The sequence below is a fragment of the Gymnoscopelus microlampas genome (assembly GCF_963454915.1).
Source record: "Gymnoscopelus microlampas genome assembly, chromosome: 7".
NCBI lineage: Eukaryota > Metazoa > Chordata > Actinopteri > Myctophiformes > Myctophidae > Gymnoscopelus > Gymnoscopelus microlampas.
Window position 1 is genome coordinate 25,121,107 of NC_139944.1, and position 21,905 is coordinate 25,143,011.

General features: G+C 44.8%; 1 protein-coding gene and 1 long non-coding RNA gene across 3 annotated transcripts in view; both read left to right on the forward strand.

Moving 5' to 3' along the window:
- The window catches only part of cbfa2t2 (CBFA2/RUNX1 partner transcriptional co-repressor 2), a 51,940-nt gene extending 36,900 nt beyond the window's left edge, over nt 1-15,040 (forward strand). For both annotated transcript variants that reach the window (XM_084062788.1, XM_084062789.1), the window contains exons 3-11: nt 32-276; nt 673-762; nt 5,754-5,941; nt 6,079-6,332; nt 8,819-8,904; nt 9,756-9,948; nt 11,239-11,313; nt 12,004-12,194; nt 12,795-15,040. In XM_084062788.1, the coding sequence (XP_083918914.1) occupies nt 32-276; nt 673-762; nt 5,754-5,941; nt 6,079-6,332; nt 8,819-8,904; nt 9,756-9,948; nt 11,239-11,313; nt 12,004-12,194; nt 12,795-13,154 (1,682 nt within the window). In that variant the 3' untranslated portion in view covers nt 13,155-15,040. The remainder of the gene's footprint in view (nt 1-31; nt 277-672; nt 763-5,753; nt 5,942-6,078; nt 6,333-8,818; nt 8,905-9,755; nt 9,949-11,238; nt 11,314-12,003; nt 12,195-12,794) is intronic.
- Nucleotides 1-21,905, forward strand: part of LOC311049721 — a 468,691-nt gene that overhangs the window by 406,102 nt on the left and 40,684 nt on the right. The gene's annotated exons all lie outside the window — the stretch shown is intronic.

The window sequence follows — 21,905 nt, forward strand, 5'->3', positions numbered from 1 at the left end:
CTCATTTTTATTGTGATCTCCCCCCCCCCAGTGACCAACGGGCACCACCATCATTCCCCGCCCACGTTGAACGCGGTGCCCTCGCCGCCGCAGCGCTACAGCAACGGGCCGTCCTCCTCCTCCTCCTCGTCGCTGGCCAATCAGCAGCTGCCGGCCACCTGCGGGGCGCGGCAGCTGAGCAAGCTGAAGCGCTTCCTGACCACGCTGCAGCAGTTCGGCAACGACATCTCCCCCGAGATCGGAGAGAGCGTCCGCAACCTCGTCCTGGCCCTCGTGGTAAGCCTTGTCAACCGCTGTTGTCGCTTAAGAAAACTCACTGACGGGAGCCCCCGTCAATTGATACAGCTATCGGTAAAATGATCTAGGTTTTGAAGGAGCCTCAGTAACATGAGGTTTTAAATAAAACAAAAAGCTCTTAACATGTAAAACTATTATCTTCGAAATTCTTACATTAACCCATTTGGACCAGGAACCCCTATGTTCTGTTACTATACCTTTCAATCCAGGAACCCCTTTTGGGGTTGTTGTTGTTGTACAGTATATAGCAACATAAATTTCTTGAAAATATTTGAAGTTTTTCAGAAGGTGTTTTTAGAATCGGCCTCAGGTCTAATTGGGTTAAAAAAAAAAGTTGGATGAGATTCTTACATGTTTCCTTTCTGTTCTGTGTAGAATTCAACAGTCACCATTGAGGAGTTCCACTCACGGCTTCAGGAGGCGACTAACTTTCCTCTACGGCCCTTTGTCATTCCCTTCCTTAAGGTACATTTTTTTTCTTTGTGTCTCCTTGGTAAATATCTGCTCCTTGTCTGTTAACCACTTGGAACCCTAGCTCCCTGTTCTTATGTCATAATTTTGTGTAGAGGGAAAAAAGGAGGGGACCAAGTATAGACACCTGGGTGTCCCCAGTCAACTGATGTATATACTGTAGGGTTTAAGTGGGGAAGTTATAAAGCACATGCAGTGGTTAGCCTGTGTCCTGTCAGAATATTAAAGGTGTGATGACAGTTCTCACATCTTCTAGCTGCCATGGGACGTTATCAGCCTTTACCCATGATGGAACACAGAATAATTACTGGTAAAACAGTGTGTGCTTGTTGTCAAATAAGCTGCCACTCTATGTCAATGTGATTTTAAATACTCGTCGTCTGGTATGATTTCATTACGGCCTGTGAGGGATAGCGGCATCGGGTCGATGAGGAGTGACAGAATCGTAATTTAACGCCAATCTGTCCCAGAGCGCCGCGCTGTGCGAGCGTTTCTATATAAATAAAATACCCGTTTCGGTTTTCAAACCTTCGACAGACTGGCATCGGGGGAGCGGTCCGGTGGCGTATTCCAAAGGTGTGTTGATTTAACGAGCAACAGGCGGGTGTAAGTTTAACAGCCTCCTGAGCCCCTTTGTAGCCAGGGGAGCCTACAAGAGTATACTTTTTAAGAGCTCCCCTCAGGAAAGGAGCCCATAAATTAAGCTTCAGTCAGTGCTCTGCTGTTCCTTTAGGCTGTACAAATCTGTTCTTTTTCCACCCTTACCTTTGGTTCACCTCTGGAGCCCCTCCGTCTGTCTGTCTGAGGGTGTTGGTAGAAGAGTCCTTGGTTCCCCTCCTTTCACTAATTTATGATGCAGGGGCCCCACAGCTTAATCCTGGCTGCTTGAGAGTAATCTCTCTTAGGAGTCGGGGGTGGGGGGGGGGCACAGATGGGGAGGTGGTGGACAGTTAAGAAGTATATTTACTTGAGTACTGTGCGCAAGTACATTTCTGGAGTGTCTGTACTGTTACAGATACTTGTTTTTATACTTTTTATTTGATTTATATTTCGGGATACTTGACTTTCACTCCATTCAAAGACAAATATTGTACTTAGGTTTTGCCTCCGTTACATTTCTAGGAAGGGGAACACGTACATTATGAATTAACCACTTAAGCCGTGATCGGGAGTGTCTATACTTTCACTCAAGTACTGGGCTTTGAGTACTTTGTCTGCCACTGTAGGAAAGAGACACAGATGGGGGGGATAGACTGCTGAGGAAGAGGAACGAGGAAGGGGAAGAGAAAGAGGGAGAGAGACGGAGAACTCGGAAGTGTGAAACATGCCTGTAAAGCGTTGCCTTCCCTCTTTTATGGGCTCCACTGTGCCATATGGAGCCGCTGTGTCTTTTTTTCCCCCTTTTTTTTTTTTTAAAGGGAGCATTCAGCTGCCAAGGCGCCGCCAATCTCGCATCCGCCCCGTTGAACCCCCAGAAAGCCCTCCGTCCGCTCAACTGACACACAACACATGTGTCTGCTATAGCTGTGGGGCCCCCAGGCCAGGCAGCCAGGCAGGCAGAGGGGGCATGAGACATGGGCAGAAGGGAGCAGAAGGGGTTGGGGTGGGCCTGGGTGGGTATATATACACCCACGAGGACACGTAGAGGAGGGGAGGCCTAGCGGAAAAAAAAGATAGCCTAGCTGTGGTGGGTACAATGAAAAACAATTGATATTTGGTTTGGCTGCGGACCCCCCATTTGAAAAGATTCTGTGCCAGGGAACCCCATAAGAGAAGATTTGTCAACGTGTTTTGAAAATGGCAGATCTATAAGCTTGTGAGCTTGTAGATCGGCTCAAGAGTTTAAACTTGTTCCTCGTTTAGCTGAATCCCACTTTGAGTACTAATAAATTAAATGACTAAACGGCTCTGCAGAATGACTCAGTCAGTTATTCAAACAAATCAATCAGACTTTTATTGTCTCATCAGTTTCAAATTAACAGAGTGGGTGACATTCATCTTTGTGCGAGCTCTCTACGTTGCAGTTAAAGGAAGAGTTGAAATACTGAAGAGAGAATAGAATAGAGGGGACGGAATGCGTACAAAATGGCAGCAGGTTTACAGAATCAGTTTCATGTGCATGGTTAAAAGTCAGGAATAAATTAAAAAAGAGCATCAGGTATAGCATCTGTTTTCATATGCATTGTTAAAACATTCACTGCCAGGTACTATGCATCCGCTTTCTGTAGCTGCTGCCAGGGTCGATTTTTCTAACCTTTTTTAAGTAGTCACAGAATATGTATCTCCAGTATGATCGATCCCCTGATGTTCGCTTGTTATACGCCGTTGAAAATAGCATGTTTCGGCAAAAATACATTAGTAAAAACACAGGAGCCGAGATACAGAATATTTCCCAAATACTTTAACCAGGATGTGAATGGAGCAGTAAATCTTTGGATCACGTTGTCTCCTGGTTCTGTGTGAGAAAACCCCAAAACGTTTTTGGCAGGCAAGTGTTGTATTTGAAAAAAAAAAACGTTTTAAAACATTTTTGGCAGCAATGTGTTAAAAGGCAAAGAATGTGTTGGGACGGTGCTGCTTTTGCGCAGGGACCCCACATTTGGCATTACTAAAGACCCCCAGGACCCAGCATATAAAAGAAAAAATAAATCACGATTCCTCTACTAATAGCCGTTTATCTCAAATTGCACTTTTTGCTAGAAGAGGATTTGAAGGTATTGTGTAGGTAATGCGGATCAGAAGTTAACGGTTAACGGGTAGCACGCGGATGTTTAGTTGGTTGCTTAAATCAGGGGGAAAAGAGGGAGTGAGTGAGGAAGTGGGATAATTACAAACACACAGGGTTCTGGTCTTCATTAAGGAAAACACAGAGAAGCAGAGAGAGGGAGAGAGAGATGGAGCGAGATAGAGGGAAGGAACAGGCATGAAGAAACATAAAAAGAGCGAGTCGGGGGGGGGTTATAATTTGATATCATATTTCATTCACGCATTGTGTTCTGCTTCCGTGCGATCTTCGCATTGCTTGTTCGGAAACAAACAACTTACGAATGCATCTTGTTCTGGGAGTTGGCGTGCAGCGACTTACAAACACAAGATCATAGTGTTGCGTCTGACACTGTGACAGCCATATACAAACCCAGTGGGGAAAGCCACAACAACCAGGGTGGCAGCAGTCCTACAGCAAGTTCCACACCCAGACCCAGACTCAGCCTTAACCCACTCAATCCGGGGAACGCATCATTTTAGCTATAATGTTATGCCTTTGGCTATTCAAAAATAGCAGATATACAAGCTCATAGCGCGTGATCTGCTATTTTTGAAAAATCTTGAAAAGTTGTGCGAGTCTTTGAATGTATATTTTTTTAAATGAACATTTGTAACTCAAATCTTTGCTTCTGGGGGGGGGGGGGGGGTCCCTGGAGCTAAATATTGTGGGGTCCTTGACAATTATGAAAAACGTTTGAGCACCACTGATATAACAACATACCGTTTTTCAGAAAACTGTCAGGATTTAGAAAACATTTGTAGATGCGTTCCCGGTTTTAATGGGTTAACATCCAGACCTCAAGGAGCCCTTCGCCCCACCCCGGCCCGCCACACTGCCTCCAAGCCAGGCGCCTTCGACAGAAAGGGAGATCTGCTCTGTGTCTCTGCACTATGTACCTCTTTCTCTCTCTCTCTCTCTCTCTCTCTCTCTCTCTCTCTCTCTCTCTCTCTGTCCCTCTGTTAACAGTGTTGTAGTGACGGGGTGGTGGCCTGCCTGCTGAATGTCTTGTTCTATCTTGGAAAGATCTGGTCCCTTACTTAATGGCATGTTGTCTTGCCCTCGTCTTTGCTCTCGCTTTTCCTGGAGTCATTGGTGCATTTCCCTTTCCAGCTTTTAACTGTATTTTGGATTTGCCGAAACAGCGGTCTGCTAGTAGTGCCCACTGGATATTCAATAAATGACAAAACGGGAAGATTTCTCTCAATCTTTCTTTGTCTGACTAGTGACTACATCAATGGTTTTCAAACTTTGCCATGATGTCAAGGACCCCAAAATGTACATGCCCGCGGACCTCCATTTGAAAAGATATGCAGGGATCCCCATAAGTGAAGGCGTGAGATTTGAGTCTAGTCTGCTTGATAGGGATGGTATATAAGCACCCAGGTACTACATGGGAGCTGCAGTCCATTTGGTTCCGAACTATCAATCATTTTGCCCCAAGGACCTGTGAGAATGCCCGACTTGCGGCTGGAAGCAGTACAGAGGCCTGGAGTAAGGTTTAACCCGAAGGTGTATTTATTCATCACCAATGACATATATGGATAAATGGTACAGCACCCATGGCATGGTGGTGTTTGTCTCCCCACTCACAGCTCTCCACTGATGTCAACTAGCAGCTTTTTATAGCCAGCTGAGCAAATGAGCTTGGACTGCACCATGTCAAGGGGTGTTTTCTATCTAGCATATATACTGTACATAAATAGCCATACAATAAATACAAAACCCACATCAATTATCTTAAAACTTCAATGAACAATAAAATAAATATAATTCTTCACACTACTGCAACATTACACAACCACACTATCCTTAGCAACTACAAATGTATATCACAACCCCCCTCTGCCATTCTGACTTGGTTCGGCCCAATTACACTGGCCACAGAACCACTTGGTACATGTTAAGCTTTTCAATCATGACTTAGCATTACCCTCTCTCTTGCACTCATACTACATTTCACATTGCACTTGCCCCTCATGATAATCATTCAATAATAAAATCATGTGCAAAATACAACTGTGCAAAATACTATAAAGTGCCAAACATTAGTAACAGAGGTCCTCTCTGTTACAGGACCCCTGGGGGTCTCTGGACACCACTTTGAAAACCAATGGTACTACACTGCGAGAAATGTAGTCCAGCCGAGCGCAGCACACCACACCACACCACACGTGAGCCTCACATTAAACTGTGAATTTGTCTTTTTTCCTTTTCCCAGGCTAACCTGCCCTTGCTCCAGCGAGAGCTGCTGCACTGTGCGCGCGCGGCCAAACAGACCCCGGCCCAGTACCTGTCCCAACATGAGCACCTCCTGCTCAGCACCACCCTGGCCTCGCCTCCTGACTCCTCGGAGCTGCTGATGGAGCCCGGCATGGATGCCGCCGGCAAAAGACACAGCCCCAACAGGTTAGAGAAATGACACCAGCAACACTTTGAGAACCAATGCCCTATTTCATTGTACAAGAGTGTGACGCAAAGGTATAGTGAAAACATGCAACGGTTACGAGAAATCTATAAATCCTAAAATTCTTTACTCTCCGCAGGGGCAAAGAGAATGGCTTCCACGAGCGTCCGCCGGCCGCCCTGGAGCCCTCCGCCAAGCGCATCTGCACCATAAGCCCTGCCCCCCGACACAGCCCCGCCCACCCGCTGCCCATCAGCGCCCAGCTGCACCCGACGCCCCCGCCCCTGCAGCACTACGCCCTGGACGACATCGCCGCTCCGCACATCCTGCACCGCGAGCACAGCCAGCGCATGCTGGAGCTCCGCGAGCTCAAAGACCGGCCCAGGCTTCCCGGTAAGACGCCGCTGTTGTGACCATGACGACGTGACCGCTGATGTTTTTTTTTTTTTTGCTCTGTCAGAAAGCGGTCAGAAAAGTATCTCCGCTTTCTTGGGACACAACATGTGTTTTTCGTTTATAATGACAACAACGAAAGAAATTCAAGCTACAATCACTACGATTTATGTCCTTCTTGGGTCCTAGGACTCTGGGCTGGGCAATTAACCAAAAATATATTGAACCCGACATTTAGAAAGAATAACCGACTTAAATTGGGCAGGTTAATTGACTAAATCAATTAGTCTGGTTCACCACGTAAACCCTGTGTTATGCGTTGTGAGCTTGTAGATGGGTTATTTCTGGCGAAGAGATTTGGAGAAAGAAGCAGCAAACCAAGTACAGAGCCAAACAAGTCTGTTTTCTACTAAGTACATAGGGTTTAAGTGCTCGAGGACGCATGTTGCATGTCCACAAACATGACACAGGCATGGACACGCACACAGACAGCATTCAGCTCACCCGCTCGCAGGTCTGACTCTGTGATCGATATCTCCTGGCTAATGGGTGGTCTGTGTGTGTTGGTGCCGCCAGGCTCATGTGAGTGACAGCCCCGTGGATCTATAGAGCCCATGTGTGCGTGTGTGTGTGTGTGTGTGTGTGTATAAACAGAGACATACTGTCCAGGCAGGGAGGGTCAGATCTGCTCTGGTGTATATCTGTGCCCCATCTGGGGCTTGTCAGTGCACAGTGGAAACAGCAGTAGCTTAGCGCGCGCACACACACACACACACACACACACACACACACACACACACACACACACACACACACACACACACACACCTTGACATGTTCACGGTAGTGGTGCTGTGTTTATGAGGCCTTAGTCCCTTGTCTGACAGCCTCCCGCCCGCCTGCCGCCACTCTACACACACACACACACACACACACACACACACACACACACACACACACACACACACACACACACACACACACACACACGTACATACACATAAACACTAATCATTCCACACACACATGGCTTTGAACTAAATAACACTGATGAGAACCAGGAGTAGGGGAGAGGTCGAGGAGAAGGCTTTGTGTGTGTGTGTGTGTGTGTGTGTGTGTGTGTGTGTGTGTGTGTGTGTGTGTGTGTGTGTGTGTGTGTGTGTGTGTGTGTGTGTGTGTGTTGTAGGCTGAGTGTGCATGTGGTCTTTCGTTGGCTGTATGTTGCTTACTTTTAACAGATTGTGGTTTTATTGTCTCTTTTGTAGTCTGTGTGTGTGTGTGTGTGTGTGCGCGCGCATGTGTGTGCACATGCCCACGTGTCAAGATTGTCCTGTATGTATGTATGTATGGTTATATGTGGTGGGTGTGTAACACTTAACACAGCATGTACAAGTCCTATGTACTGTGCACCAGTTGAATGTGAAGATTCAGAAGTGTGTGTGTGTGTGTGTGTGTGTGTGTGTGTGTGTGTGTGTGTGTGTGTGTGTGTGTGTGTGTGTGTGTGTGTGTGTGTGTGTGTGTGTGTGTGTGTGTGTGTGTGTGTGTGTGTGTGTGTGTGTGTGTGTGTGTGTGTGTGTGTGTGTGTGTGTGTGTGCGCAGTGGTCGTCAGTGAGCATCAGGCCTGCTGGTTGTGTTTAGAAGTGGAGCCAGCCACTCCACTCAGCCTGAGTGTCTCCCTGCTGGAATGCTTCGAGCTCAGGGGTGGGGGCTCTCTTCCCAACAGAAGGGGTGTGTGTGTGTGTGTGTGTGTGTGTGTGTGTGGTTGACAGCTGACTTCCAGATGTGTTGAGGCCCTTGGTGCTGCATGGCAGAGCTGGGAGTCTGTTTAGCATCACGGCACCCCCCCCCCCCTCCTCCCCCCTCCCCCAGTTCAGTGTCCTCCTGCTCGTTTTGCTCTCTCCATCATTGTCTCCTGTTTTTATCCCCCCCCCCCCCTCCACACACTCCCCGTCTGTCTTTGCACTTTGTCTTTCTTTATCTGGAGATCTAAGGAGACGAGGTTGACTTATCCATCTTTAGGTATGCGAGGAGAGGTGGACCCAAATCCTTATCTAGGTTCTGAACCAAAAGATTCATTTGGTCTTAAGAACTAACACGTTTTACATGGTTCAAATCCTCAGTGTTGATTTAACCCACGGGTTACATTTGTACAGTCTCTTGAGTTACAAGTGGATACATTATCACTGAGGATTTCACTGTTTAGTTTGTAAGCAAAACTGTGCTAAATCACAGGCAAGTCTTATGGTGATAATTAAATCATCTCAACGTTTCAGGTCACCCAGGTTCAACGCTGTGCATTAAATTCATACCCGCGGCACAGGTTGAAACGAGCTTGGCAGGCACAAGCTCACGTGCACACACACACACACACACACACACTGCTTCATACCCGCCACTCTCGTGCCGTATCGCTTATGAATTGTCTTCCATTAACTAGAGATGTTAATAACACTGGTCTGCGGTCTCTCTCACGTGTTTTCATGCAGGCACTAACGGGGGCTACCGCGAGGAGCCTGTGGACCACAGACTGACTGACAGAGAGTGGGCAGATGAATGGCGGCATCTGGACCATGTAAGTCCCTCCGTAGACAAGCTCAAACCGCCACTAATGGCTGGCTGGTACTTTTCACTCGAGCCGGGAAGAAAGTGGACTGTTGTACCTTGTTTTAAGGGTCTTGGGGGGGGGGGGGGGGGGGGGGGGGGGGGGGGGGGGGGCGCTAGCGTGTTCTGCATCTGGATCACATTAGTCAGGCACACGGATCAGTTTGCTGATAATGGTTCTGTTAGTAATATTGGAGGCATAATGCACTACTTTTCTGAAAGATATTGAGAGCTTTGTGAAAACCTGACCGCTAAAATTGGTCCATAAACAAGTTCATTCTTACTACATGATAAAAAAAATGTACTTAAAGCAGAATTTCCCATTTCAAGTTTTCAAATGTTTAACAATCTTTTGAAAATAGCAGATCTACAAGCTCACAATGCGTCGCATTGCGGGCTTGTAGATCGGCTATTTTCAAATGGCCGAAATGTACAAATGAGCTGAAGTGGTTTATGTAGGTTTTGTAATAATAATCAAAATCTACAAAGTAGCTAGTAACTAAAGGTTTTCAAATAAATGTAGTGGAGTAAAAGTACAATATTTGGATCCGAGATGTAGTGGAATAGAAGTAAAAGTATTGGAAATTGAAATTTTATCTCATGATAAAAAACATACAAAAAAAAAAATGTTGGGAATACAGTGGGATTGAATTTTCCTCCTTGAGATGTGTGAGATCCTGTGAGATTCCCACTGGACTGTGTTTGGAATTAATGTAACTTAGCTGATTGAATTTCAATGTGTAATTGAGAGAATGCGTTCAAATCGTCTGATCTTTTTCCTCATCTGCTCTTCTCCTCTCACTGCCCTCTCTGCCCTTCCAGGTGTTGAACTGCATCGTGGACATGGTGGAGAAGACCCGGAGGTCAGTGAGCGTGCTCAGGCGCTGCCAGGAGTCGGACCGCGAGGAGCTCAACTACTGGCGGCGGCGTTCCAGCGAGCAGGAGGACCCGCGCAAAGGAGGCTCCACCTCGGCTCCGTTCTCCAAGACACACAGTCCTCACTCCCAAGACTCTGGTGAGCACATTAGTCTCACTGCCATTGTGTTGCTGTCTGCAAAAAACATATTATGTGTGTCCCAGCTCAGTCTTTTGATAGATGCCTGCCATTTTTTACCCTTGGAGTAAAATAATGTTTCATGATCATGGGGAGCAGGCCAGACCTTTAGAAGACGGATCGTTAAGGAATAAAGTGTCATTGGAGAGAATACCGCAGCAGGAAAACAGACATCTTGGGACTTTCTTCATCACAGATTCTCAAGTCTGCCGTAAAACGCAACTTACAACAGCATAAGTGCTGTCAATTCCACAGATAACCATTTATACCTCACAAAAGTAGTAGTATTCAGTCATAATTTCACCTGAGTTTAAAAAAAAAACAGTTGCCTTGCATTTGTTTCTTTTACGCCTGGCGCCCTCTAGTGGTCAGTGCGAGGATTACACCTCCATCATAGCCCAGTCACATGTCAGGGCTTTAGCGAGCTTCTCAGCGGTTAGCCGGTCCCTCAGTCTGCTGTGTACAGGCAGTGTTCTCTCAGAGTGCCAGCCTCGCTGTTCCCCCGCTGCTCCAGAGCCACAGACAGGTGCCAGGAGCGTCCTCGGCCAGATCGGCCACAGAAGGGCCGTCCTGCCGTCCTGCAGGCTCTGAGACCCAAAGCTGGCCATTTGGCCAGAGCGCCATCTGGTCCCTCAGATGGGAGGCATGCCTGCCTGCTTAGATGGGCTTACAGGGCCAGCCTGGATATTCCTGGGCTGAAGAGGAGGGTGGTGGCCGGTCGTGGTGTATATAGAGGATGCAGTGAAGGGGGGGATAGAGAAGAAGAAGGGAACGGGTGGACGGGGCTGCTGCTCAAATCCCATCTGAAGTTGGCGTCTTAACCACTTTGAATCTGGTGTTCAAGGTTGAAAGTGGTTTCAGAAGTAGCGAAAATAGCAGATCGACAAGCTCTTAATGCGCAGCAGCAGACAAGTCGAGCTTTTAGATCGGCTGTTTTTGCTCGTACGACAAAGTTCTTAGGGCTTGAGTGGTTTGCGTGGGGACGTCTAGACATAATGTAGCTTTGTTTGCAAACTTTGCATAGATAAACATGTTTAAAAAGCGCAGACCGCAATAAGACAGGAGTCTGCCTGACATCTTGTCTGTATATCCTGGTCTTACTTTGTCTCTTTTGAAACATGTACAACAACATTTGTCTGACCTCACAGTCAGTACTCGGCAGTCATGTTGTTGAATCAGGATGTGTACTGTAGGAGCTGAGCTGTAGCAGGTGCTAATGGCCCCTCCCTCCTGCCTCTGTTTTTCCCACAGATCCACAGGTCCCCCGAGATTTTGCTCCACGGCCAGGCTCGGCATATGTGCCAGATGAGATCTGGAGGAAAGCTGGTTCGTACACAATAACAATAACTTACTTTTTTTTTTAAAACATATAACCCATTCAATCCGGTAACTCATCATCATTCATGTCATTTTAGATTTGAGCTACAGTATAACCATTATTTTATACTTTGGCTATTAAAAAATTGCAGATCTACACGCTCGTAGCACGGCACCGAGTGCGGCGTTACGAGCTTGTAGATCTTGAACATTTGTGCAAATCTTTTAAACAACATTTTTAACTCAAATCTTTGCTTCTGGGCGTCCCTGGAACAACACATTTTGATGGGGATCGGTGGCCAAAAACATATAATTTTGGGTGGTCCTTGACATGAAAAAGTTTGAGAAACACTGATATAACAACACATGTTTTAAAAAAAAAACTGTTAGGACTTAGAAGACATTTGTAAAGATCTGCACACATTTTCATGATAAAAAAAAAAATAGCACATCTACAAGCTCATAGCGTTTTGAATAGCCAAAGAAATCTAAAATGACACAGATGCGTTCCCGGGTTGAATGGGTTATGGTTGCTGTAAGTGATATTATTTGGTTAAAACAAGGACGTTTTTTTTTTTTAAGTTAAAGCTCTATATTGTGATAGTAATCATTGCTATTAGAGTGGTTGTTCAGTAAACGGGGGGTCTCCCCGTCTCTCCAGTTCTTTCATAACCTACGTTCCCCTCTCTGACCCAACAGAAGAAGCGGTGAACGAGGTGAAGCGCCAGGCCATGGACGAGGTGCAGAAGGCCGTGGCGGAGGCGGAGCAGAAGGCCTTTGAGATGATCGCCTCTGAGAGGGCTAAGATGGAGAAGACGTTGGCGGACGCTAAGAGAAAGGCCCAAGAGGACGCCATCATGGTCATCAATGAACAGGAGGATTCCAGCGAGGTGAGGAGACTATTTGTATTGTGGAAATGATGAATGCACTCGTGTGAAAGTAATCCTACATTTACATTTTAAAGGGATAGTTCACCAATCTATCGATTAGTCACCCCATGGAGACTTGAATTCATGGATATTTCTTTTGTTTTTGTCGCATTCCCAAGCCAATAATTTGATGACCAGCGGACCGGTAGGCAGCGGCTCCGGTAGGAGACACAAAGGAGACTATTTGTGTCTCCTACCGGAACCGCTGCCGGTCATCAAATTATTGGCTTAGGAATGCGACAAAGATTTATATATATATATCCATGAATTTAAGTCTCCATTATTGATAGAAAAAAAAGTAATTTTGTGGCTGAACTATCCCTTTTTAAGGCTTTTATTCAAAATGGCCAAACATTGCAATTCAATCGAATGTCACTTTTGCGTGATACTATCGTACGACAAAGTAGGCCATTCATTTACAAAAAAAGCTGAAATGTGGAATTCCAAGGTGGTGGACAGACACCAAGCTAGTTAAGACACTCAATATCGTCCATTGATTACCTCCCGTTGCATTGGCAAACTGTTGACACGTCTCCCCGCCCATCTTCCCCGTCTTTTCAGTGCTGCTGGAACTGCGGGCGCAAGGCCAGCGAGACGTGCAGCGGCTGCAACGCCGCGCGCTACTGCGGCTCCTTCTGCCAGCACAAAGACTGGGAGAGACACCACCTCATCTGCAGCCCGGGGCTCCAGTCTCAGCCCAAACCCGTGTCGGCCATAACCGCGGCCAGGGCAGCCGCCGCGGCCACGGCAGCAGCAGCAGCCGCCGCCAGGGTCTCCCCCGTGGGGCCGGCAGGGGCCAAGGTCTCGGACGGCGTGCCCTCCGTCTCCAGCCCCGGCGGAGAGAAGGCTTCTTCCGCGGCTTCTCGTTCCTCAACCCCCTCCACCCCCTCCGCCTCGACAGCTGAGACCAACGGACACTAGTAGGGGACGTCAGGGGGAACCGGGACACATGCAAAGTCTGGGATTTAGAGGGTAACCCCCCCCCCAGCCCCCACACACCCTCCCCCAGTTTCTAACCTCTGATCTTAAAGAGGGAAACGCATCAAACTGAATTGAGATCAGCAGCAGAAGGAAACCATTTGTGGGCTGAATCAGGATAACAGATTCCGATTTGTGTTCCTCTTTTTTTTTTCTCCTCCTCCCCCCCCCCTCTCTCTTTTGGTTTGGCAGTTAATAAAAGGACAGATTATGGACGGCTGCTTGAGTGATATGTCAACTGGGACTTTGGCTTTGGCAAGGAACAGGAGTGGTTTTTGAATGCATCCATTGGATGAACAGATCTCGCTAACAGATGGAAACATGTTTGTCTTTGTCCAACCAAAAAAAAAAAAGGAACCCAAATCTTGAATCTGGAAAGGAGAAGAAAAACTCACAAAGAAGTGACTATTGATCTCAGACACTTTTTCTTTTTCATTCTAGTTTGGTAAGGCAGTCGAGAAAAGAAGGCACATGGAGACTTCGAGGAGGAAAGTGGGGGAAAAGTTGTGAAAAACAAAGTAAACCAGGAAAAACAAACCCAAAGCTCTCATAACTGAGAGCTTTGGGTTTGTTTTTCCTTTCCACGATGCACTCCCTCTGTAGTTTCCAGTTTGTTTTTGTGTACAAAGTTAAGAGAGGGAGGGGGCGGTTAGGTGTCTAATGTAATAGTACCAGCCATAAAGCATTATGTACTCTCTGCACCATAAGAATCCACAAAAGAGGGCTGCTTTGAACAGCCTTCTCTGCAGTTCTATTGTATCCGTCTAAATATCTCGCTCGCCACGTTCTCGTCAGGTTTGTGTGAATGCGTGTCGTCAAAGCGGTCGTGCCGTCAGTGAATATCGTAGAGCATAAGATTTTACTTTTGTCAGAGCAATATTACAAATGAAAGTGTTTCAGGTATCGAAGCTGTTTTCGCATCACCAAAGTTTTTGGATCGCCGAAGAAGAGTGTCTGTGTGTCATCGCCTGTAACCGTTATGTCGTTGTGAACAAGAGCTACATACTATTATACGCTAATCCAACACCGTGTCTGCTTTCACAATGCACCTATAGGTAGGATCTCCTACGCTCCCTGTTTTGTGTTTGTCTTGTTATATCCGATTGTCAGATTCACGGAAGAACAGAGACAAGAAAAAATCAATTGGTGAATTCAAAGATTCAGTTACGACCTTTTTGTTGCTTGCAGTTTGATGCTCATTCCTATGGTTCACACTACCAGTTGTACACGTCGGGTCGGATTTCACTCCAGGCCCTGTACTACGAAGCAAGTTCAACATACCCAGGATGTCTTTATATCTGGCTTCACGAACTGGTGGCAATATTTGCATCAGAAGAACACCACACTTGGTAATACAACTAAACAAAACATCTTTCTCTACTCCCAATGGAATCACACCACAAATTTATGTCACTTTATGTGCATTAAATACAGGCAAAAAATCAGTACTGGTGCAGGCCTTGCAGTGACTCTGTCCCATTAAGAATCTCAGGAGGTTTAAATGTGTGTATATACGTATACAGATCAGTCTGTTCTTTCATTGTTACAGTTAGGGTTAAGGTCCGACGTCTAGCGATGAGTTTTGATTTACCATGCTCTGCTGTTCCCATCAGGCGTTGACCGTTACTTTCGTTGTGCTTTTTGTAAGATGTCATTGTAAAGAATATTATCTAAGAGAATGCCTTTATTTTGTGAGCCACATTTTTTTTCTCATCCTCTTTAAACACATCTTTTGTTAACGAGACGTCAACTTCACATGAAAAGATATCTTGACATGAAGATGAAATAAAGAAATAGAATTACTCCAGAAAATGTCTGTTTTCTTTGATTTGTAGTACGGTATAAGGTAATGTAGAGAATAGTTCTGTGCAGTTGCGCCGCCATCTCAGAAATATGCTTTAGCTGCTGTTGACAAAAGATACTGAGCTGCTACTGTATGTAGTCTGTGTGGTGGACATTGAGTAATATTATGTTTAAACTTTAATTAACTGCTCTTTAGGATTTTAACGCTTATTTTTGTATTCATTGATAGTAATTTTATTGTACACTGCTGGTCCTGAGTACGATTGTTTAATATGCAAGCATTTAAATGACAAATAAATGAACCTTGAACCTTCACTGAAGAGCTGGCCAAAATGCCAGATTTGAATTTGAAGATTCTATGAAAACACTGGGTTCTAAATAATAATGACAAAGTACATCTGATAATTGAATAACTGCATTGAAGGAGCTTCTTCCAATTAAGAGTCTGGCTGTAATATTTCAATTTCTCATTAGGTTATTTATTGATATGTAACATACATAATGCCCCCCCCCCCCCCCCCCCCGCCCCAAATAGTGAAATTTTTACACTTTGGGAAGATGTCCAGTACATTGTTTAAAATGGTGAGCCACAATTTGTCCAGACAATAGCAAAGAATAATTTAAAACCCCCAATTACAGAAATGGATCATTTTGCTTTCAGTTGTATGGATAAAAGCTTCCTTGTTGCTAGGCAATTGCAAATGTGCCACACAAGAGGCTGTTGTTTTTGCAGTCTTCTCGTGAAGAGCAGTTGAGTCTATAATTTTATTTGATTGTTTTCATGATTTCCTCTATAATGCAACACATTATGTATTGTCCCTCAGTGATGCAAGAGGCTACTTTGGGCTTCAAGTATGAAGCATTTATGACTCTCCTGTCAGCATCAAATTTATTCTGGAAGCAGCGTCTCGTAAATGCAGCCATGTATAATGCACTGTTTTCCATTCACTAAATGTATATTACATATTCAGAGGTACTCATGATATCACATGTATCTGTGTTTGTAAGAGAGAGCTAAATAATTGAACCATGGTCAAAGGTCTGAATGGATAAACACAATATCACTTTTTACCAGAAGGTGGCACTGCAGCTCTGTTAAATTCGGGGCAGGGTTGCAGTGAGTGTCATTGAATTTCAAGGAGTCATATATATTCAAGGTTCAAGGTTGTTTATTGTTACATCTTGTGTAACAGGTACATATGAGTAAAGCTTATTTTTGTTATAAAAGACATTAAACATTGTTACTTACAGATACAATACAGCATATAGCAGCATCATTATGTAGTTAAATTCTTATACTTCAGCTTCCACAACGGAATAGCAAGAGCAAATAATGTAATAATGAGACTTCTCTGATCTGTTGAAGACAGTCATCTCTTTGAAAGCTGAGGTGTTTATCAGTGCCCCTCTAGTGCAGTGGTTTTCAACCCTTTTCGCGTCAAGGACCCCCAAATTGACACATATTAGCCCACGGACCCTCATTTGAAAAGATATGCCATACTCAAACATTTAGATTTCTTGGAGGTCCCAATCTACAATGTAGTATCATAATCAGTGACGGGTCCATTTGGTTCCATTTGTACACTCTCAGAGTTACAGACAGGGTCAATTTGGTTTCTAATTATTAATTTGACTGGGGACCCCCATAAGGACCACTGGTGGTCCCCGGACCACTAGTTGAGAAACACTGCTCAAGTGCACTGTGCCAGTCAGAAGAGGAGCCGAGAGATTCAGCAGATTGTCGGCCCTGAACACGTTCCATGGCTTTCTTTTTTAAGACGGGTGGACATTCCTCCCTCCGTTCTCCTGTAAACCATGTTATATCTCTAACCTGTTTTACTTCCTGCATCACCCATCCGTTCCCTCTGCGAAGGACCAGAGGCGAGGAAACAACACAAGAAATGACATAACACAACACAACACAGCATAAACCTTGAAAGAGAGCCACCTCAGCCCCCTGCCTGAAGAAGGCTGTATACATGAGAGTGTTTAAACAAGGATTGTGAGGAGGATTCAGCTTCCTCACCTCCCAAAACCCAATCCAAGTAGCCAGTGGTGGAAAGTAACTTAGTAGGCTAGATAGATTTACTTGAGTACTGTACTTAAGTACAATTTTGAGGTATGTGTACTATACTTGAGTATTTCTAACTTCCAATACTTTTACTTCTACTCCACTACATCTCAGGCAAATATTGTACTTTTACTCCCCTACATCTCAGGCAAATACTGTACTGTACATGTATTTGAACACTTTAGTTACTAGTTACTTTGTAGATTTTCATTACTGTTAAAAAACATACATTGACCACTTCACCCCTATACATTTCGGCCATTTGAAAATAGCAGATCTACAAGATCTGCTATTTTCAAAAGATTTTTGGTAGTTTAAAGATAGTTTGATTGTTCACCCCCAAAATGACTTTTTTCCTATCGATTAGATGGAGACTTGAATTCATGGATATTTTTTTTGTCTTTGTCGCATTCCTAAGCCAATAATTTGATGACCGGCGATGGCTCCGGTAGGAGACACAAAGAGTCTCCTTCGTGTCTCCTACCGGAACCGCTGTCTACTGGTCTGCCGGTCATCAAATTATTGGCTTAGGAATGCGACAAAAACATATCCATGAATTCAAGTCTCCATGGAGTGACTAATCGATAGAAAAAAAAGATTTTTGGTGGGGTGAACTGTCCTTTTAAGTACATTTTGATGCCTACAATACTTGTGTACTTTTATTCGAGTACATTTTGAATTCCGGACTTTTACTTTTTATTTCTATATTGCAGTATTGATACTTTTACTTAAGTAAAAAATGTGAGTACTTTTACCACCACAGCAAGTAGCCTACAGTACCCTCTTCTCAGTCATGCTTTTCCCCTCCTCCCTCTTGGAGTTCACTGACCAGATGAAAGTCCAGGTCATTGCTGAGACCAAACATACCCCCCCCGCCCCCGCACAAATCAAATTTTCTCTCCCCTAAGCCTCCCTCTGCGTCCACCTCCACCTTTATTAGTCCAGGGGCCAAGACATATTTTGGTACCACCTAAGGTGACCGTAAAGTTTTTGTATTTTTGTCTTCCTACATGTCTCTAGTTTATATTTTGGTATGATAACCCTTCCAATCTTGTAGCTTAATGGCAGTTATCACTACCTACCGGCTAATGTATCCGGTAGGAGACACAAAGTAGAATCTTTGTGTCTCCTACCCCGGGCATCAAATTATTGCGACAAAAAACAAAATATATCCATGTATTCAAGGCTTCATGGGGTGTGCAATTGATAACTTCTCAGATTTTTGGTGTTTGCAAAAAGACTGCTTTCCATAAGCTTGTAAAAGTTGACCCTCCGTCGGTCTGGGGTGGTCATAGCTGAATGGGTAGAGAGTCCCCCTGAAAAACTTAAAGGAGGAGTTCACCCAAAAAAATATTTATTTTCTATCAATTGCACACCCCATGAAGCCTTGAATACATGGATATATTTTGTTTTTTGTCGCAATAATTTGATGCCCGGGGTAGGAGACACAAAGATTCTACTTTGTGTCTCCTACCGGATACATTAGCCGGTAGGTAGTGATAACTGCCATTAAGCTACAAGATTGGAAGGGTTATCATACCAAAATATAAACTAGAGACATGTAGGAAGACAAAAATACAAAAACTTTACGGTCACCTTAGGTGGTACCAATTTGTGTTGAATATCAGTGTTGGCCCCTGGACTATATGTCCTCAGACAGTTTCTGTTGACACAGTGGTCAGTTTACAACGCCCACCACCTCCTCCCGCTCCATGACGGCATCAGAATCATCCTCTGTCTGTCCCCAGCCTGATGAAAGCACAGCATGTACAGCTATTTGTGTACAAACTACTGAAAGCTGAATCTAACTGCTGTGTCCAGGCTGAGGCTGCCAGGCTAATGGCACTCATGCCAGAATGACAAGCCTGGGCTTCTGTGTGTACTGTGGTACAGTCGCTTCCCCAATTCCTGTCTTTTTAAGTCAATAGAAAAAGAATTGGGAATCAGCTAAGAAACAGAAAGCTTTCATCAGCCACAAAAGCCTGTTCCAAAAATATGGGCAGATAATACATTTAAGCAAGGAGAGATCAACATGAGACTTTATTTAGGGGATTAAGTTACAGACCTGCGCACTCTTAAAAATGTTTTTAGTACTGGGGGTAAATTCCCTAGATTCACACAAAAAATGCATTCCCGCACACACTTTTCTCTGCTTTATTAATCAACCTTTCAGTCTCATAGGGGCCTTCATCAGGATAAAAACACATGTGATATGGATCCCTTTTAAACATCACCAAACATATATATATATAAAAGCTTGCAACTAGGCCTACTTTCTGTCCAGTTAGCCCACTGGATTGATACTGCCCATTGGATTGAAGTGCATCAGTAAGAATGAAATGCTTGCACATGCACATCACTGCATGTGGGATAATGGAAAAGCCTGTGTGTCCATTTCGAGTTTGTCAGGAAAGGAAATGAGATAGATAGTGGCATAGGCCTATTGCTGGCTGTTTGCACCGCAGCAGGGAGAGGGAGTGATTGTCATGCGTGTGTTTCAACAATCAAGAACCAGACAGCCAGTTACCCATAGACTATTAGGCTTCCCCTCCCCACCCCTTGTCAGTTCAAAACAGGTTGGGGATTCCATATCAATTACACATTTTCCACTGTTGAAAAGTGTGTTGTGTAGGGACTAGGGATGGTGTAATAAACACCAACACCATCCCTTATTTTCATACAATATAGAGTATATTCAGTGGTGGATTGAGCATCCGACATGCAGGGCAAATGCCCGGTGGGCCGGCCAATTAATAACTGTAGGACTAACTTACCATAGGATAATTACGACAACATGGCTATTCCTTTTTTTTGCATTTTTTTTTATCCCACGATTTTGGAACTGCAATGCAACTCTCAATATAAGATGGTGAGGCTGAATGAGAGCATGTCAGGTGAGCTCTGTTCATCTACTGCTTCACCTCATGGCGTGTGTTCTGTATATACTCATAACCCATTACATTCTGTGTACAGATGACTGTCGGGGCCTATTTGATAACCTGATAAATCCTGAAGATTGACAATTGACGGCCATGACTATGAATCATTCATGGCCCTGTGGTTGATCATTTTTAAACTGGTGCAAAAACAAACTCCCTCAACTCAATGTACTCTACTGTATGTATCAAAGACAAAAGACATATGGTCCTCTCATTCAGAACACCATCACTGAGGGGCAAGAGGTAGAACCAGTTGCCAGCTACAAATACCTTGGTTCAATAATCAATAACAATCTCACTTTTAATGGTTTGTAGGAGTGCCAATTTTCTAAGTGATCCTGGGCGCTACACTCCCCCCACCAGCCTATGGAGCCCAGGGCCGAGCTCATGCCTCCTTCAATGCATGAGAGCCAACTGACCTTCTTGTCACCTGACAGGGGGGAGTTTCCCCGGTAGGACGTAGCGCGTGGAAGGAACATGTTATTACAACCAGTTCCTTCCCCTCCATCAGGCGACCAGGATTACTACATGTTTTTGTGAGGGTATTAACTATACCCTAGGAGACACAGGGAGCGCTGATGACGCGGAGGAGAGAACACGCCCCCAGCCCCCCAGCATCCCCGGCGGAAATCGAACCCAGGACCTTCTAGGTGTGAGCTGTGAGGCGACAGCGCTAACAACTGTGCCACTGTGCCACCACAACATGGCTATGTATAAAATAAAGTAAAAGTACTGTAAATTGGAAATACTCTAGTAAATAAGTTTGTTTTGTTAATTAAATGATAAATTGTCTGCATTAATAAGTTCTCTAATGACTTCTGCTTTTAAGAAATAAACTGCATCTAGAGTAATTGCTTTCCTCTGCTTTCTTCTGCCACCTACTGTATTACAAAAATGAAAACGTAAAACACACCCCCAAGGCATAGCCACACCCCCAACCTTTCACAACCTAAGGTTATGGTGGGTTATGGTGGGTACCTTTCAGAGACTCAGGTGCCGAAGTCAACAGCTAACCACTGTATTCCCACCCTGATGTTACCACACTGCAAATGGAAATTGCTGATCTACAAGCTCACATGATGGACTCTGAGCTTGTATTGTAGATCGACTTTTTCAGCTATGTTTGAAAATGCAATGCAAAACTAGAAAAAGTGCTCCTCGGAGCACAGGTCTCCGTCAGGTCAGGTAGGTTATTGTGGCCTCCTGGTGGCACTATAATAGACCAATGTGAAAGTTGTGCCATTTATTCCTAGGCCTTTCACGGCAAGCGGACACTGCATTCATGATTTGGGGCATTTTGTTCCAAAAATGTGTTTTGCTAAATTAGACCTGCTGGTGGCGCTATAACAGGCCATTGTAAAAAGGGTGGCATTTCTTCCTCTGCCTAGTGGGAATGTGCGTGTGAAATTTCACGGAAATTACAAGCTGCGTGCATAATTTGAGGCCTTTTGTTCAAAACGGACCAATCCTGCAAACTTTGGAAGCCAACCTTAGCCAATCAGGATGAAATATGGGAAATCGGACAAATCCGTGTTGATCACATGACTATAGAGATGCTGTGTACCAATTTGCATGATGTTTGGATAAAATCTGTAGGAGTAATGTCAAAAATCAATTATTTTTGCACAAATCGGCCACCTGGTGGCGCTATAACAGGCACATGTGAAAAATTTGGGGCAGAGGTTCTGAATTGGCATCCAGGGAGTGCGTGTGCACAGTTTCGCAGCGACCGGGCCAACGGTGCCGGAGATTAGCTGCTAACGGACAGATGGACACACACACGGACGGACATACTCTCTCGCCATGCCTTTCGGCCTGGCGGAGACAATAATTGCAATTATCTCAAATGATTGTGATATATAGAGTGGGGAGGGATTGTAT